Source organism: Passer domesticus, chromosome 13 (assembly GCF_036417665.1).
Source record: "Passer domesticus isolate bPasDom1 chromosome 13, bPasDom1.hap1, whole genome shotgun sequence".
In the NCBI taxonomy this organism is placed as follows: Eukaryota; Metazoa; Chordata; class Aves; order Passeriformes; family Passeridae; genus Passer; species Passer domesticus.
This window is the reverse complement of record NC_087486.1, coordinates 8,084,649-8,103,752: the sequence shown is the minus strand read 5'-3', so window position 1 is coordinate 8,103,752 and position 19,104 is coordinate 8,084,649. Positions and strand designations below refer to the sequence as shown.

The following is a 19,104-nucleotide window of genomic DNA, read 5'->3' as shown; positions in this document are numbered from 1 at the left end:
CCATCTGGAAACTGATTCTTATACATTATATTTTAGGTCTTCCTTGCCAGAATGAAATGAATAGAATTCAAAAGCTAAGTAGAGGGAAGAGTCTGTTGGGTAAGTTCGATTACTTGCTATTCATTTGCTCAACTAATTAAAGCTTCTGTGATTATTGTAACTTTATATGCAGTAATGGTTTTTCAATTAGAGACTAATGTTTTGAGTCGGGAATATGCAGCACCGAGCGTAGGCCTGACACTATGAAATTAAACAAATAATGAGATAGCAACACACAGAACAGGTGTCAGCGTGGCAACGGGTTCAGAGCTAATTTACAGCTCTCCAGAAATGCAAAGCCTTGTCTGCACAGAGCTTAATACTGCCTTCATCACCTCACAGGTCAGAGTAAGTACTGGGAGGCTGCTTGATACTCAAGGCTCCCATTTTTGAAGGGTGACTGAAGGTGCATTCATGTTCCCTTCCAGTTATGATACAATGCAGGCTTTCCTTGGGGCTCAATTTGGCCTAATCACTCTTTAAAATATTTCAGTATATTCTGTGTATATGAAAACAGGAATTTATATCACCTCATTTTAGGCAGCCTAGAGGATGATTCATGCTGTAAGATGTGGTCCTGCCTGTCCCTCTCTTTTGTGCCTGTTGGGAGACTGAATTGATTCATGACAGATGGATATCTAAAATCAGGTTAAATAAATCCCCATCTGGTATTTTCCGAATTAATTGCCAAAAAATCAGGTTGCTGAACTGAAAAAAATTCAAGTGACTAATTCCCTACCCTAAAATCAGCCAGTGGTGCGTGGCCTGGTGTTTGTGTGCTGGTGTTTTACCAAAACTTGTGTCCCAGCACATTTGTGCACACAGAGCCCGGCCCCTGAGGTGCAGCAGGACAGATGCAAGCCCTGCACTTCCCCCTTGAGCAGAGAGGCTGAGCTCAGCCCCACCATGGAGAACATGTCAGGCTCCCACAGCATCCCCAGCTGCAGCACAGGGTGTGCACAGCTCTGCTGCAGGGCTGCTCAGAGCCTGCAGCTCCTGCATCCTCAACAGCACACCCTGCAAACAGCTCAGCTCTGCCAGATCCTGCCACTCCCAGGTGCCACTGCCATTTGGACTCAAGGTTCAGGTGCCTTGTGAACAATCCCAACCTGGATTCATTGGTTTCAATTAATAGTAAACATTCCTAAACTACTGTGGTTTAGATCCATCATCCTTTCATAGCAAGTTCACATGAAGATTAGGATGTTTCAGAGTTACAGCTCCTGCTGTTCGTAGCTGTGGGAGCAAAGGGAGGATCGATCACTTGGGATTTGTGTGCTCCATTCAGTAAATATTCTGCATTTGTGTTCAAGGGAATGTTGTGACAGAAGAAGTCACAATGTTCTCTGTCTCATGGGTGTCATGATTTTCAAAGTCACCTAAAAGAATAAGAAGCCCAGTTCTTAACAGATAGCTCTGACTATCCCATATTTATTTTATGCTTTGGTGTTATTTTCTACGTGCAATAAATGTCATCTAGGTTGAAACCTAAGTAGTTTATTCTGGTGTGTGGGAAGAATGATGCCTGGGTTGCAGGTAGTTCAACATGCAGGTGGTTGTAGCACATGTCACTGGGATCTGATCACAATAGCAGGAGTAAAATGACAAAGTAAAAGCAGTAAGAATGGTCCCTTAGCACAAATAACTTCTAGTCAACTGTATTAATAAAAAAAAAAATAGAAGAAGAATGAAAGTGGTGAAGTTCAACAAATCAAGGTGTCAGGCACATGTTGCTCCACAAGCTAGAAAATTATAATATAAAGAGGAACTCTTTGCTTCACCTACCCTGAAAGTCTTCCTGCATAATGACACCTGTCATGGAGATTTTAATTTGATATCAGAGCTATTTATACAGCAGAAAACATTGTCTTTTCACTGTCTGAAAAATCATTCAAATGGAAGCTCAAACATACACGTGACTTGTAGCAATGGTAAAGTTGGAAAAGAGAGATTAGTATTTTCAGGGAAAGTAATATTTAATTATTCTCTTTCCTCCTCTGACCCTGACAGAGAGAGCACAGCACTTACAGTCTTGGCACTAGCATGAAGAATGTTTTTGTTAACTTGTATCCATTGATAAAAATGATGACTTTTGATATTTCCTTCTCTATATATTTTTCAAAACACATGACAGTTGCAACAAAGTACTTCAAAGCCATTGCCATTAGATATGTTGAATTTGGAGGCTTTCAAATGAAGTCTAGCATCCCAGGAGACTGAATTAAAAAGTAAACAGCACTATTCATCTTTTCCTACCAGATTTATCTGGAGTACAATTAACTGCAGAGACTGTACTTTTAGAGCACACAACTGTGCAGCCTGATAATGCCTCTCCCACTCCACTAAAGTAATAAATTTCTGCTCCCATCACTGTTTTCTCCTATATCAACCCTGTGGATTCAGCTAATATAATAGCTAATACCAGGAGCTGTGTGCTGGCTAGTACTTAATTCTGACAGGCTTTTACCTCTATCTTTAGCATATAATTATTCTCCTCCTGTTCTCTAAGGAAGGGGAGTGTTATATAGATAAGGAAATGATGCAAACCAAAAAAAAAAGTATAGGTCTGGGTCCATAGAGAGGACACAGGTGCAACAGTGCTGTTCATTTTGTGTGGAATAACTAAAGCCTTTCCAGGGCAAAGGGAGATGGGAAGCAGGATTCAGTAGCTTGAGGCAGTTTGTGGGGAGTGACTCACATTTTGTGAGTCCAGGCTTGTGCAGGAACCTCTGGAGAGGGAAGCTCCAGATGTTCCCTGATGCCAAACCCAGCAAATGGTCTGTCTGGGTGCCATGTTCCAGGATAGCAGAGCTTGTAGCCAGCTCATTTCTGCCAAAAACAGGCTGATTTGTGTACAGTTCACAGGGAGAATCATCATGTTGTACAACACTTGTTCCCAGCCACTCTCTATCCTCTCCAGATTATCACCTGCACCTGACACATCACAGAGGACATGCTGTATCCTCCCTCTGATAGTTGGCAAATACTGCGACATTAGTATGCATAGATAAATATTTAAAGCTCCAGTGTTACATACAAATTAGCATGAATTTCCCACGCAGAAGGAAAAGCACCTTCCACTCTTCACTGTGACCCAAAGTGTGAATCTATTCCACATACAGTTATGCTGGCACTGAGCCTGGGCCACAATTTATTTTTAAATCTTTTAAAGCTTTTATAGGCAGCGTGGAACATTTTCATACCTTACAAGAAACAGTGAAACTATGCAAAAAGGCCTGTTTCAAAGAAGGAAAAGGTTGCATTGCCCTAGGAAAAGAGAAAGCAGTTTAAATCAGTTTAAAATGCAGAAGCTCTTCTCTGCTCACCCTGTAATGCCTCTGAGGTTCCCCCTTTGATCCTTCCCTGGAACCAGATGTTGATCAGACATAAAAGGGCAGCTCCAGTGACATGGGTACAGCTATGCTGATTTACACCAGCTCCAAGGCAGCACCTGACCACTTTTCCCAAGGTTCTGTATGGTTTGATAAACACCTGGAGTGCTTATCAGAGGCAGGACATGAGCATAAATATGAAAAAAAATCTTTCCTAATTGATATTGAGATGAATTTTGGACACTGGGTATTAACCTACAAAAACCTGCCAAGGCAAATACATATGTTTGTTATTAAAACTATTGCCTTATAAATAATTAAAATGAATCTTTGATAGTTGCTAGCATGCTTACATTTGTACATGAACATAATGGTGATACCTGTTAGCAAACCTGCTACAAGATCTTGCTTTGACATTATTTAAAATATTCTCGGTCATGGATGTGGTCTCCAAAACTGATCTGATGTACAAAGATTTCTGCAAGTGTTCAAAGGTTTCTCTTCTCATCTCCCAGACGTGTATTAGCAACACTCAAACTTTAGAGAAGATCTGCAGAACAATGAGTTTTGATATTCAGATTCACTTTGTGTAGCTCTCTGTGTGCATGAGACTGACTGACTTCCACATTTATGTTTTATATAGGAAATCTGGTGTCATTTGGGCAGCACCTTCTCATTCATCTTTTCCTATGAGAAATGTAGTGGAAGTGGCCCCTTTGACACATGTGCTGTCTGAATAGATGCTACACATGGAACTAGTTAAAAAACTTTACTGAACCACCAGTAAATCACTGGTATCTTTGACAAAGGAGAAAAACACTTTCTCAAAAATCGTTTGAGACAAGAAATTTGGGGGCAAGGGTGTGTTTATGTCATGTTTCAAATTGAAGCAATTGACAAAGAAGGGAAAAATGAATGTACTGACCTCCGGTGGGAATAAAGCTAACTCATCTCAAAGAACAAGAGGGTTTTTCATACTGAAGTACATTTGCTGTATCTGCTGAAAATGGTGGGAACAATAACATAGGTTTCTCCTGAGAGTTTCCCTCTTTGCAGAAGCCAGAATGAACCACACTCTATAAAGCTGAAATATATTGGTTTTATTGTGAAACAAAACTTGGGCTTCAAATCCAAAGACTTACTGGTTGAGATCCTGTTGTCCCTGTCTGTAAAGCCCATGCATTATTTCTTCTTTTATACATGGGAACTCTCAGTAAGTCAGGGGATGTGCCTGAGATTAGTATGAATAGCAAGCAGATGGCAGATACCTTCCAGGGATAATTACAGTGTTGTGGAAAGACTCATGTGATAAACACTGAAGGAGTGCAAATGGAGGGAAATGCAGAACTAATGAAGTTGGGGTAATAATCCAGTTGGGAAGAAAAGTTTAAAACCAGGAGTTAAATGTGAAAAGGTTCTGTGGCAATATCAATCATTCAGGGGCAGACTGAAGCTCTCTCTAGAGCTGTGTGACACCCTCCTCCGTGTGCTGGATATGAACAAACATTTATACACTGGGACCAGGGTGTCTGCAAAGAGCTCACCAGAAATAATTCCTTCGCCCTTTCAGGCACCAGATAATCACACGTATTTCCTTGCCAACATTGTCAAGATCTTCATGTATATAAGTGCTGAGTTCATAATACCCTCTCTGTGTGTTTGCTCCTGCAGAGGATTGCATTACTGAGCACTCCTTATATTTTATTCAGGTGCTTTCATCCCCCGGTGCAATGAAGAAGGTTATTACAAAGCCACGCAGTGCCATGGCAGCACGGGGCAGTGCTGGTGTGTTGATAAGTATGGCAATGAGATAGCTGGCTCCAGAAAGCAAGGCACAGTCAGCTGTGGTGAGTAATGATCTGCTTTCCTCAGACAATGGGGGAATTAACACTGCTGTAACCCTGCCATTGCTGTGCCACCGAGGATGATGACAAAAGGGAAAACACGAGCAGCACAGTTCAAAGTGCTCCTCTGTTTTCCTGCTCACACACAAATGGGGCCCTCATGGGTCCTTTGGACAGCAGGGGTGCAGCACAAGTTAGCAATAGCCACTGTTAAGGTATTTTTGCTTCCAGCCTGGAAATTGCAGTTAGTGATATTAAAATTAAGGGTCTGGGGTTGCTCTGCGATGTTATTCAATATATTGTTCTGTATACTCTGGAATGCACAACTACTGGAACTTTCCAGACAAGGGAAGGCCTAAATGTGTTAAATTGTATACATTAGCAACCAAACCCAATACAATTGCTGACAGGACAATATTAGGTAGGTAAGTGAAATCACCAATTTGCTGTTGTGCCCAGACAAGGAAGATGTCACCTACAGCCCTCCCGAGTACCTCAGCAATGGTTTTGAGTGCAGCTTTCTTTTTTGAGAAGGAACAAAGACCTAGAAGGTCCAGGATGCCCAGAATAACATCACAGATATTCGGCTCTATAACTATATTTGCAGAGTGAGGTTTATACACTCAAATAAAAGCATTTTTTACAAATTTTTTGCCTGGTTTACAGAGCAGTGATGGAATTAAAGTATTTACAAAGGAATAGTGATTTCTGGCCTGCATGCATGTGATCTGGAACTTTCCAATCAAGCCTCTAGGAGGAGGATAATGCATAAAGGGGCATTTTATGCAAAAAAAAAAAAAAAAAACTTTTCAGAGTCAATTGATACGTATTTATCCCAGTTCAGAATGAAAATTGAAATTTTAAGGTTGTTTCATGAATAGCTGAACCAATTAATTTAAAAAATAGCATTGCAAATGACAGTGGCTTGCATGACAAGGATAGTGATTAACGTGGAGTTTGCTGTTCTGTGAGGAAATGACCTTTCCTGCTCACCTGTTTCAGAAGAAGAGCAAGAAACCTCAGGGGATTTTGGCAGTGGTGGATCTGTTGTATTGTTGGATGATTTGGAAGAGGAACCTGAAGCAACAAAAAAAGACAAAGAAGGGAAACTGAAGATTCACGTAAGAGCAGCTAATGAAGATGATGAAGATGAAGATGATGATAAGGATGATGAAATTGGTTATATATGGTAGTGCCCATCATGATGAGGACTCACGTTTTGCACAATATTGCAACTCACATCATATCTCTGCAATTGTATCTGAGAGTACCTGGCACAAAAATTCCCTCTCTACTGAGTTTAATTTTGTATTGCCAATTTAATTTGGATGACAACTTTTTTTCCAGCAAAGGACTGTTTGGAATACAGTTTTGTTCAGTTGGTTTGGGGGATTTTTGTTCTATCCACAGGGGCAATGAGTTTTGTTTCAAAACCATTTTGTGTCTTAATCCTCACTTGCACCACTTATGAAATCCATCCTGTGAAAGAACCCTGGAAGGGGCTCAAAAAAAAACAATACAAAGGCTTAGAAGCCCCTCTCATGTCAGAGAATTTGTGTCATACATTGTTACCTGGATCATATCAGAAAAAGTTTTTCTTTCATGAAGAAGGAAAAGTAGGTGCCTCATTTTCCAGTCCATATTTATAATGTCCCAGTGAAGAGTAAGTCTCTTTGGACAGTGGCTGCCCAGTACCAGGGGTTAATCCAGAAGAAAACCCACTGGCAGGACTTTCCCTTCCTTCCATTCTCTGAGAATGAGTCCAGCAGGCTTAGTCCAGCTCACACTGAAGGCAAAGCTCCCACCAGGGCACAATCAGCTCACTGACACTCTTTCTTTGATAAAGGAACATGGCCTTTGTGATCTTAAGAGATGCTACAGCTGTCATGGACCCAGCCCTGGAGGCAGGGGACAGAGTCCATCTGACTTTCAGAGTGTTTAAGAGGAGAGTATTTGGTGAATTTGTAGCATCATAACCACCCCCAGAGCTGTTCCTCAGCTGCTGTCTGAGCTCATTTCACCAGGAGGGTCCCTAACAACATCACACAGGCAGCCTCTGCTCCCAGCTCACCTGGGACCTGTCTGCTCTCCCCTGAGCCCTCCTTCCAAAGCCACAATGCTGCCCAAGACACCAACCCTCAAAAGGAACTGTCCCTTACTTCATGTAAAGATACCTGTTTAAAAAAAGCAGCTTTAGGTGGTGATATTTCAAAAGCATAACCCCTTGGCTCAGTGTGGTGCTGCACACTTGTACACACTCCTAAAAGAGAATAGAATTAAAATCCAATCTGTGATTCCCTCAATACCTCCCATCTATTCAAAGCTCTTGTATCAGAGCATATTTACATTCCATTATTTGCAGTGTCCTTTCCCATGGCAGTTCTCGGATGCAGTAATGTGCTGTGGTGATCTTTTGTTATTTTTGCTGTTTTGTGAAGCAGTAAGAGGAACCTTAACCCCACTCTTGCATTAGGATGCAGGTGTAAGTATTTTAGCAGCGTCTGTGGTTGGCCAGTGAGTTATTTTGCAGAATGAAAAATATGGTTTTTACAACAAAAACTAATTAGAATTTTTTTTCTGAGTTAATGGTGGATATAGAGGTGCAGACAGCATTGAGTCACAACATGGTTGTCTACATAGGCTGTTGAAAGCTGGAAAATACCACACAGATTGGCAGAAGTCAGTTTTTAGGTACATTGGCCCGGGGATGTTGGCTCTCAGCCCTCTCCAAAGCCAGTGCCTGCCTGGCAGCCCTCTGGGTAGGACCTGTGCTTTCAGATGTGATCAGAAGTGGAATTCCTTTCAGGTACCATGTGCTGCAGGGCCTCTCCTGTTTTCTCCTCTTTTATTTCCTATTTATCCAGATTAATGACCTGAGAACAAAGAGTAAGCCTGCATAATCATTATTAATGCAGAAGGATGTGTAAAACCATGAGGAATTTGTTGTTTCACGCCCCTGCATCCTCCCAAAAATCTGCCATCACAGTCATTTGCAAAAGGCCTGCAATCTGCCCTGCCTCAAATAAATCCCTTTGGTTTTCCCATAGAGTTAAAAAATATATGTAATAATCATTTTCCATGAGCTGCACTACACACAGACACACACATATATGCACAGTTTTTCTATTTGCCTTTCACAGAAATCTTACCAACTTGCAGGAGGAACAGATAACCCAGCATTTCTGTCTCCCTAAATATGATGTTTTGAGAATCAATTGAACACCATCAGTAGGTTCCTTCTCAAACATCCTCTCTGGTTTTCCTCTGGTATTTTCTTAATTAACCCCACACTCTCTGGGTCTGGCTCTGCTGTCCTGTGCAAGACCTGCCTGAGGCACAGAGCTGCCATTTCATTCTGCCATAAATCTGAGCTCAGCAGATTATGCTTATCCTCCTGACTGGGCTCATCCTCCACACAGTGCTAGGAGGGTTTGGCAGTCCTGTGTCCCTCCACAGCAGCTTATCCTGGGCTGTGCCTTACATCAAAGGTCACAGAGCAAATCCCTTCTCCTGCCCAGCACCTCCCCAGGGCAAAGCCTGGCACTCTGAGCCCTTGCAGGCAGTAAAAGGTCTGGGGATGCAGGGGGCTGTGTCCTGTGCAAACATGCAAGATGGTTAAATTAAAGCTGTCAAATAAGCCTTTAAAAGTGAATGTGAAGATCTCTGAGTTTACATGTGCAGATGTGGCAGCACCACCCACTGGTGGTCTCCTGGCTGTGATCTTCCACATGCAATGCTTCCAAATCAGAGTTGGAATTATAAATCAGACCTTTATATCTAACTGTAAACCAATTTCTGTCTCCCAGACTCACCAGCTCAAACATGGGGTGGCCGCAGTGAAAGATCTCCATGCCCAGCACAGCCTGGTGAAGGGTCAGGGGCCTTGGCTGGCTCGGGTGGCCCCTGGTAGCACATTGTCCTGCACCCAGAAACACACACAGACACACACAGACTGTTGTAGGCATGCTGGCCTGGATGCAGGCACACCCCCCTCTCCAGGTGACCCTTCAGTCACCTCTTTGACTCGTGCAAGTGTTTTTCTGACTCCAGCCAGCATGGGAAATTGCCATGTTATGGGCTGGGGCAGCTGGGCAGGGCAGCCGTGCCCAGTCCCAGGGTCCAGCCAGGCAGGAGCAGGGCACACGTGCTGGGAAGGGCAGCTCAGACTCTGGATTGCTTTGAGAGCAAGTTCCCAAATCCTGCAAAGCTGTTTGACAGAGCCCTTTTGTGATCCACTGGCATCCCCCTGTGGTGGGGGACCTGCAGCCTGTATGTGTACATGTGTACATCTCTGTGGGACTGTATGTATGCATTTATGCACAAATGTGTGTGTGCATGTGGGTGTGTGTGTGTCCAGTTTGGGGAGATGCATTAAGAAAATCTTCTATTTGATGAAATAGTGATAAAGAAACCAGTGATTCTACCAAGTACCAGTGCTCTTCCAGATCAAGCCCCTTCCATTCTTCATGCTTTGTAAAGGATTTAATTTGCTTCCAACTTAATTTAATTCAATTCCTTTCTTTTTCTCTTTCCTTTTTTTTTTTTACAAAGCAAGACTTACTTCCCATCTGAATCAAGTCATTGACCTTCCAAACATTTTCTCATTGTAAAAAATGGAATATGAGTTGTCCCACTATTTTAGAGACACCAAATGGAATCAGAGTTGTCCCATTCTTTTAGAAACACAAACCAATTTTTAATCTCATTTTCTTTTCATATTACAGTCTATGAGATACTGTTAGACGTTGCTTTATGTTCCTTTTAACTACTGTAGTTAAATCAAAATGTTGAGTTCAGATTTCAGCACAGCTGGGTTTTTTGGGTCATTACTGGCCTTTGCTGTGAACACAAAGAATCCTCTTTATTTTCTTTGCCTTTTTTTAAGCTATTCTGTACTATTATTTTTAATCATTTGAACTGCTTATTTAATATTTATTCTACAGTTTATATTGAAGATGTAAAGTTTATATTTAAAACAACACTGTTTGTTAGTGAATGCTTCTCTTTGCCTCTCCAGCCTAGTCTGTTAGTCTCAGTGTACATTTCTGGCATGGGAATATTTTGATATTAGGAGTTTTGTAGCCTTTTCTCCCTCAAGCAGCAACTGATGTAGATCTAAGGTCACCACCAGACCCAGACCAGGGCGCTCGAGCTTCGCTTCCTGCATTTGTTGGCTTCTCTGCAGTCCCTCCTGTGTGCCATCCTTCACCCACAGACTGCTTTGTACAGTTACTACACATCAAAAAGCCCTTTCTACAGTAGGTGGGTTTTGGTCTTTTTATACTTTTCTCAATGCTGTTGATGTCTGTTACTGTTCAATGTGTAGATCTGTAAGGAGAGATCCAAATATTACGTGTTTCAGTTCGATGTCCCTACTGTAGATGGATGTAGACTATCATAGTAAGTAGAACTGCATAGTAAATTCTGAATGCTTTTTCCATAAGGAGTTAAGTGGAATGTGAGCATTTTGCTACCTTTGGTTAACTGTAAATGCTTAACTGTAGTCTGAAATAGTTGCATTTTTGTCTGTCTCAATAAATTTTAATTTGTCTGCGACTCCTTATTGCCTGTCCTGAATTTTATTAAACTTAGGGGATCAAAAATACTGCACTACCTTGAGTCAGCATTTAATCATACATGGAAATGGATGCTCCTTTATATTTGCTTCATAACTTACACCTCTGTTCAATGCCAGTTGTAATCTGTGGAGTTAATGCAAGGTCTCCAGAAACCTCTATGTCAGAAGCAGAAATGAAACCAAACAGAATGGAATAACTGTACCACAATCAGAATTTTTCAAATTATATTAAAATTTATTTTTGAGGTACTAGCAAGGGCAGAGGAGGAAGCTTTCATTTCTATTTCCTCTCCAGATTACAAATTGTCATGTTTTTCTGTCTCTTCTGAAGGTATCCAGGGCAATTCCACAAACACAGACACATTCTGCAGTGGCCTTTATCTACATGATAAACGAAGGCAAAATTATATTAAATACAATTGGTGAGAAGCCATCCTCATTTAGAAATACCTGGGTTTGTGTCTCTATAATTAAATCAGAGCTCGTCTTTAATATTATTAACCAATTTAAACAGCCAGCATTATTGCAGTGCTAATTACAGAGTTAAAAATGTTATTTCATCACCTTTTTCCTGTATGTGGAATATTAAAATTACCAGATGAAAAGAGAAACCAATTTGCAGGCATTTGCACAATTGTAATCTCATCAGGTATGCACTGATAATATGTCTGTCCATACACCATTGGCTGAGCTGGGCCATCAAGGGTCAGAACCTGCCTGAAATTTCAGTTCAATTGCCTGCATTCATGAGTTTATTTTTGCTGTGGGTACCACACATCACTTGCAGTACACCACTTACCTGACTCTGAGAACAACTGGGTTTTCCCTTTCCCAAACCACTCTGAGACTCTTTGAAGTGTTTGATCTTCTGTGCTGAAGTGTCTCAGCTGTTCCAGATGTCAGAGCCTGTGTGTGGCACGGAGTGCTGGGAGCAAAGCAAAAGAAATCCAGAGCTTAAAGGTGTGTGAGTTGTAAATGAGATTTTAGTTGTCAGAAAGGGTTGATGATTGGAGCTCTTTTTTTTTTTTTTTAATATTCCTTCTAGCTTTCAAATTACAGGCACCTTGCAAGCTTTGTTTTATATTACACATGCACAGCTCTACACAGACACACCACTTCCTTCTAATGACAAATGTGTGTATAAATAGATATGAAATACATGCATATATATATATATATATATATATATATATATATATATATATATATATGAATTTATGCCTTTAGACCCCCATGGGCATGGGATATCCACTGGAATTTTGGGATGGCCACTTCTGGGAATTCTTTCTATGCCTCATATAAGGTTCAGCCTGTGTTTTATCACCTCTGCTTTGCTACTCCCTCCTGTAACAACTTGTGCTGTACTTTGGTTTCATACATTAAAATACTCATATGATTATTATAATTCACCTGTCATGTCCTGATAAGCTGCACTGATTTATATTTAGCTTTTCCATGACTCTGTCCTCCAATTTCAGAGGAGAATCTTGAACTAATTTCCATGAACTCCCTCCCAGGAGATACATCCTTTGCTTCCCCACTGATACTGAAGAGTGTCTGGCTGAAATGTTGCCCCAGCAATAGTAAAAGGTCATTTGGGGTTCAAGGTAAAATGTTGGCAAGGACAACTCTTACCTGGAGGACAGTAGAGTTCATCCATACCCAAATGTTGTACTTTGCATCTTCAGTAAAATCTGCCAGGCTGGGCAATATGTCATACCTCTGCATGGAAAGGAGCAGTCAGGACAAAGTTACAAAAATGGCCCTTTTTTTCCACTGTTTTCCAATTTATCTTACTAATATCATTTTGCAAATGAATATACTTTTTGGTTTGTTCTGTGAAACATCTAATGTGAGATGCATGCACACACCTCCTCTCTCTCTCTCTCTCTCTTGCTCTTTTATATCTTCTCTTACAAAATTTTCTTCTGAGCTCCCCAGCAGCTATAAAACAGTAGCATTACAGCCTTCACTGATGATTAGTTTCATTTTTCCTTAAATACTGACAGTCAAAGGGTGAGATATTCAAAAAGAAAAATCGTGTCACAACAGCTTTGCACACTGTACAGCTTTTTGAATAGATTAAAAAGAGGCAGAGAGCTATTAATAAGCTTTTGACTTTCTGAACACTCCCATTTTTGGAATGAGACCAGCTCTTTTAGAGGGGGTGGGGAGGCAGAGTGAAGGGATGGTTTCATGTAATCTTGTAAAAAGAAGGAAAACAGTGAAACCAGATTTAGGTAAGCTGTGAATGAGGAGGATGGATCTCCTGAGCATGGACAGAGAAGCTCAATCCACTTCTTCCAGGACTGAAGCTAGTTTTTTCCAGTGGAGAATTCCCAGTGACTGGAGCAGCTCGGGATCAGCCCATGAAAACCCAGAAATGCAGAGGCAGATTCCTGCCACAGGCTGGGCAATATCAGTAACTGCCTGAAGTGAATCCCTGAAAACAAGGCTTAAAACACACAAACCACACAGTGGCACTCCGGGAGGAAGGGAAGAGCAAGGCAGAAGCAAATTCTGATGGTGCAGCATTCTGTCAGCCCAGCAGGGAGGGAGAGGCATGGAGAGGCTCTGATGTGAGCATCCAGTGCCTCTGCAGTCACCCTCCCAGCTGTAGCTGTGCAAGAAACACCTCTGACAGTAGCCTTAGAAAGAAATACAGTCCCTGGCAGCCACTGCTCTTGAGTATCAGCTTCTTCTACATATTGCTATAAATTCCTGCAATTCCACGCTAAAGGCTTGGGCAGAGGGAGAGTTTGTAAAGAAAGCTTAAAATGCAGGGTCTTTGCCAGGTAGTAACTGCCTTTTCTCTTCTATAGTTACTCAATAAGAATCATTGCTGGAGCATGACTCTGCTTCCATTCCCAGCCAATACATTTGCAATCTGGCCCTTGAACATGGGAAAATCGACCCCAGAGCATATTGCTAAAGGAAAGGTCCATAAGCACATTGTTTAAGCTTTGGAAACACATTACCTCTAAAATTATTTGGAGGGTTTGAGAGATTTGCAAATTTTACACTGATTTTTCTGTTACTGAGTATCACAAATCTGGTTAATGCAAAACTATTGGAGTAAGAGTCTGTGTAAGTAGAAGCCCTGACAGAGTTTTGCTCCATCACAGATGATGTATTAATTTATCACAACTGCAAAGAATTGACCCAAATAACTATTAGCCTAAAGTAAAATTAAATAAAACAGAGATTGTAACAAGATGTAGGTTTTCCCAGATTAATGTATGGAAATACTTCGGGTTACAAGGGGCTGTTACAGAAGATCAATATCCCCATTGCTTTTTGGGACAGGAACCCAGGAACCCAGGAACACAGGAACCCAGCACCTGCAGTGAGCTTTGGTGGTTGTTAGAGACCCTAAAGCTGCAGCTCAGCCCTGCAGCCCTCCTGGTACAGCAAGAGGAGCTGGGAGGCACAAAAACAACAAACACATCTGCTGAACGCCTCCCTCGTCATGTACAGCACCAGCCAGCTGGGGAAGGTGGCAGCAGTTTTACACAGAAAGAATTACCACAGATTTGTTTTGGCAGGAAGGAGAGCCCAATTTGGCTCAGCTGGCTGTAGTGGTGGAGGCAAACATCAGGCTGGTTGTTAAACAACCCGGAATAACTCCACTGTCCTCTCAGAGCAGGGCTGTCATCCCATCTGGTCTCCAGCCCAGTTTCCATCCTCTGTTGGAATCATTCTCTCCAACTGATTCTTCTGTAGGATTTGAGGTTTTTGCTTTTTTATTTTGTCCCCAAGCCTGTGTATTAATTAAGTTTCAACAAAGAGCTGTATCATTGTAAAACAGGATATCGAATTGCTCATCTGTCAGGGCATTTTGGCTGCTCAGTCTGCCCTGGACTCTGGTGCAAATCATGGCACAGCATTAACCCAGCTGGGCTCCTGGGCATTGCAGAGATGCAGAATTACTGGGTGAGCCTTGCTTTCACCTGTACCCAAAATTCCAAACCTTCTGCCCATTTTTCCTTTCCACGCCCCCTGCAGCAGCTCTTTGCAGGCTGCCACTCTTGCTTTGCTCTCTCAGCCCCCACTCACACTGCACCACGTCCAAATTTAGTGACTTTTTTTGTACTTTTGGGGAAGGGTGAGTGCCAGCATGGCTGCAAAGGAAAGTGACAAAGCAACCCTCCCCTCCACTACCTGAAAACTGCACCTTGAGCTCTTCTCAAAGGCACTGCCTTCAACATGCTGTGACCTACATCTTTTCTTGGGAGCCATCACAGCTGAAATAAGGCAGAACGTGATGGATTCTCTGCTATTAAATGGAAATGGACTTTCCATGGAAATAACCACTGACAATACTTTGCATTTTAATGTTATTTCTTTTCTTTTTATTACCCCTAGACGTAGAGCATGATGTATTTTTAGCAGATGATGTTGTCTGCAAGCCAGCAGCAAGGTGGAGGTTGCAATCTTTGCCTAAACACCGCTCCTGAGGGTGCTTTCCAAACAAGCTTCAGTCTTAGAGAGCAGCAAACACTTTTCTTCAAATCTGTCCACTAAGAAAAAGTTTTTTTCCAGTTCTAACCCATTTTCATTTAATGCAGCAAAAACCTGCAGCAACCGGGGCTGAGCATCCTGGAGAAAAGAAGCTCTGGGGAGAACTTAGAGCTTCTTCCAGTGCCTAAAGGGGCTCCAAGAGAGCTGGAGAGGGACTTGGACAAGGGCCTGGAGTGACAGGACAAGAGGAAAGGGCTCCAAATCGAGAGGGCAGGATTGGATTAGGCATTGGGAGGAAATTCCTCCCTGTTAGGGTGGGGAGGCCCTTGCACAGGTGGCCCAGAGAAGCTGAGGCTGCCCCATGCCTGGAAGTGTCCAAGGCCGGGTTGGATGGGACTTGGAGCAGCCTGGGATAGGGGAAGCTGTCTCTGCCCATGGCAGAGGGTGGAACTGGATGGTCTTTGGGTCCCTTCCCACCCAACCCATTCTGTCCTTCTGTGATTCACCAAACATTCAGGGATTTAGGGCACCCCCGTGGGCAGGTGAGCAGGAACCTTCCTGCTGTGCTCTGGGCAATGAGTGAAGGATGTCCTGAGACAAAGCAACCATGTTCTGAACAGCAAATGAAGGTCTGTCATCCCTCACCTTCATTTTCAAGCCAGGAGGCTGGGGTATAAATCCACCAGCCCTCATCCATCCCAAATCTCTTCAGTCCATTTTCAGGGCTGAGCTTGGCTGCTTTATGCTCTCAGCAGCAGTGGCTGAGCTCATCCCTGATGCAGGCTGCATTCCCACTCATGCTGAAGGGTCTTGGCATGGTCTGGTCTTGATGATAATTTAATCCCCAGGATCTGGAAAGGATTTAGGACCTGGAAACAGAGATGGGATAGAATCCTCCATGCTGGCCAAAAAACTGCCTCAATACGTGCATCTGCAGAAGAAGCTGGGAGCAGTGAGTGTTTATTTTTGAATAGCACAAGGATTCCTGAGATGGGGGGGAAGGAAGAAAGTGCAGTCAATCAAGAGACCAGAGTTAACCTTCAAAAGCCCAAATGGCTAAACCAGGAAGGAAAAATGCCATCTCTTTTTTTTAATCTGTCTGTAACAGTGTGAGAAAGGCTGAGGGCATCACTCCTGCCAGGATTATTTGTATGTTGGGGTGGAGGAAGGAAGAGGGCTGGTATCATGTCTTACTTCCACACTGCTGGTGAAGGTTTTGAGTAATGAATCCAGGGGCTAATCCATCGTGTCTGCCATTTCAAACAGCCCTGATAACCTCATGTCTTCTTGTTTTCTTCTTAAGGCTTTTGCAGATTTGCTAACACAAGTTTTCCCTGAAGAAGGATCACATTCCAGGCCTGAAATGCTCTGATTATTTACAGTTTGTCACGCTGTAATTTATATCTATTGATTGTGGCTTTTATTTACATGTGTTCATTACTTTCTTATTTTAGTCATTTATCCTGTATGTCCCCACCCTGCTTTTTCAATTATTTCACATACTCACAGTTTGTCAATTATATTGCCAAGATGCATTTAGAGAGAATAATTTGTTTCTAATGCATTATTTTTTTGACAGCATGATTTGTTTTCATCCTTGCATTGAATCTTAAAATGACAGTGACTCTGAGGCAGAAAATACAAAGTTGTGAAGCCTTTTCCTCTGAAGAGCTGTACTCACATGTGCAACATGCACATGGCATTGGCAGCATTTGCTGACCTGCTCATCAGCTCCACATTGGTTCAGCTCTTGGTTCAGTTTCCCTCCTCCCCAGGCAGTTTTAGAAAGTCTTAGAAATTTTAAGTGCTCCTTTCTTGCTGCTGCCCCACCAAGCAGCATTTCTGGTCACTTTGGAGGCTGATAAAGCACCTGCAGTGGGCTGGCAGGGCTGCTGAGCCTTGCTGGCCCTGACAGGTCTCAGACATGGTGTTTGCTCCCTTTGGAGCAATCTTTAATGACAGGAATGACAGGCTCTGCCTGCCCATCACTGGGGGAAGCAAATGGATCCTTTCTGGCAAAGTGCTGTCATGAAGAGGCTCTGTGCTCAGGTGGGCTCTTAATGCACTCAGCTTCAGCCTCGTTAGTCCCTCTGCTTATCAACAGCAGTGAGGGGTTGTTCCTGCTGTCTGGCTTTTGCTTTCAGAGCTTTACAGGCTGGCAAGGCAGGAGGATTGGCTCCTCAGGGATGGAAGCCAAAAAGCAGAGACACTCCCAGCACCCTGCAAGGACGTCACCAGCGTGCTTTCCCCTCTAGGACTCACTGCCTGTGTTAATCCATGGACTGAGACAGCCTGGCCTCTGCTGCTATGCCTCTCCAAAAGCTGAAGCAATGACAAATGTATCTGCTGGTATTTGCTCTCTAAGTGGTCTCTATCCCAGGGCCAGAGCTTGGCAAGTGCAGGTCAGCTGCCACCCATGCCACCACAGCACTTTAACACAGCCACGGCACTGTGCAGCTCCCAAGGCCAGCTGAATGCAGGGGATGAGCTGGAAAACACTTTGGCAGAGTTGATCCATCACTTTTGCCTTCTGTCCATGCTCATTAGCTGCCAGAGATGAGCCAGGCTGAGCTCTGGCTCTCTGGCACGAGGTCTCTGTGGTTCCAGCGTCCCCCAGGAAATACTCAGCAATGCTAAGCTTCAATTTACCATTCTGCAGCTCCAAGCAGTGACAACATTAACCAAGCTCTCCCAGTTTTGGTCATCCCATGACCAGAGGAGGATGAGGGAAGAAGAAAGGACTGCATTGGGTGAGAGGCTCCCTTTCAGAGCCATGGCACATCGGGAAGGGAGCGAGGGGCCTGCTGGAGGTGGCACAGTGTGCACAGCAGTGCCAGCTCAGCAGGACTCAGCAAATCTCCTCGTCCTGCTGTTCTGAGGCCCAGCATTCAGCAGAAACTCCTCTCTGGCTTCAGTGCCACAGCCCCAGACCCATTTTCCCACATGGTTTCTGTCACTGAACCCACTCTGTTCAGGATGTTTTGCTGCCTTGATGCAGTTTATCCTGCCCGGGTTGCAGGGGAGGCTGCTCGAGCAGCCGTGTCAGCTCATAAAGCACAGCAGCCCCCAGCAGAGCCCGCACTGAATTCAGCCTGGCCAGGGGTGCTGCACTCACCTCCAGGCTGGTTTTTTATAAAAGCCATCTGGAAGAGCCTAAAGGGCTGGGGGGGAACACAGAAGTTGTGGAATTGTGGGACAATGGGTGTTCATGGAGCTGTTTTTCTGTCTGGGAGAGGGGAAGGCTGCTGGGTGGGTGTGGTGCCCTCACAGCACTGGCTGAGAACATTTTCTTTAAAGGTCTGAAAGGTCAAATCTGCCCCCACTGTTTTCACATGTGACATTCTTCATGTCCCTCCTGTTCCTCCCTGCCTCTGTCTTGCTGCCTGCAAAGCCTTTCCCAAGTGTCTCCATCCCTGAGCCCCGACAGACAGCTCCCAAAAATCCCTTCTCAGCCAAAAAACCTGGGCTGGACCTTCTGAGCATTCATCTCCAAAAGACACAGACCTGCCTTGCAAGATGCATTTCAAAACTAAAACACTTTGTTTTTTCTAACCTGAGTGCTGCACTCATGGCTTGTCAAATCCATTTTAGTGAGCAATTCATTTCTCAAGGTTGAAACTGTCTTTCAGAAAGTGTATTTAAGTAAATATTTGGAGAAGATAAGAGGTAGTAAGAATGCAACTCTGAAAGTATTTATGTACAGAAATCAAAGCTTTTCACACTGAATTCAATAAAGTAGTTTTATAGGCTTCTGAATTTGGAGTTTGTTATATAAAATTGGGAGGCAGAAGCAAATTTTGTAGGATTTTATAGGAGTTTGTAACAGAGAGCATAATCACTTTTCAGAGAA

At 43.2% G+C, this 19,104-nt stretch overlaps 1 protein-coding gene across 1 annotated transcript in view; it reads left to right on the top strand.

Moving 5' to 3' along the window:
• The window catches only part of SPOCK1 (SPARC (osteonectin), cwcv and kazal like domains proteoglycan 1), a 270,064-nt gene extending 259,293 nt beyond the window's left edge, over positions 1-10,771 (top strand). Inside the window, exons 9-11 of the mRNA XM_064388358.1 lie at positions 37-99; positions 5,081-5,218; positions 6,218-10,771. Of these exons, the coding sequence (XP_064244428.1) occupies positions 37-99; positions 5,081-5,218; positions 6,218-6,408 (392 nt within the window). The 3' untranslated portion in view covers positions 6,409-10,771. The remainder of the gene's footprint in view (positions 1-36; positions 100-5,080; positions 5,219-6,217) is intronic.
• The last annotated feature ends 8,333 nt before the right edge of the window (positions 10,772-19,104 follow it).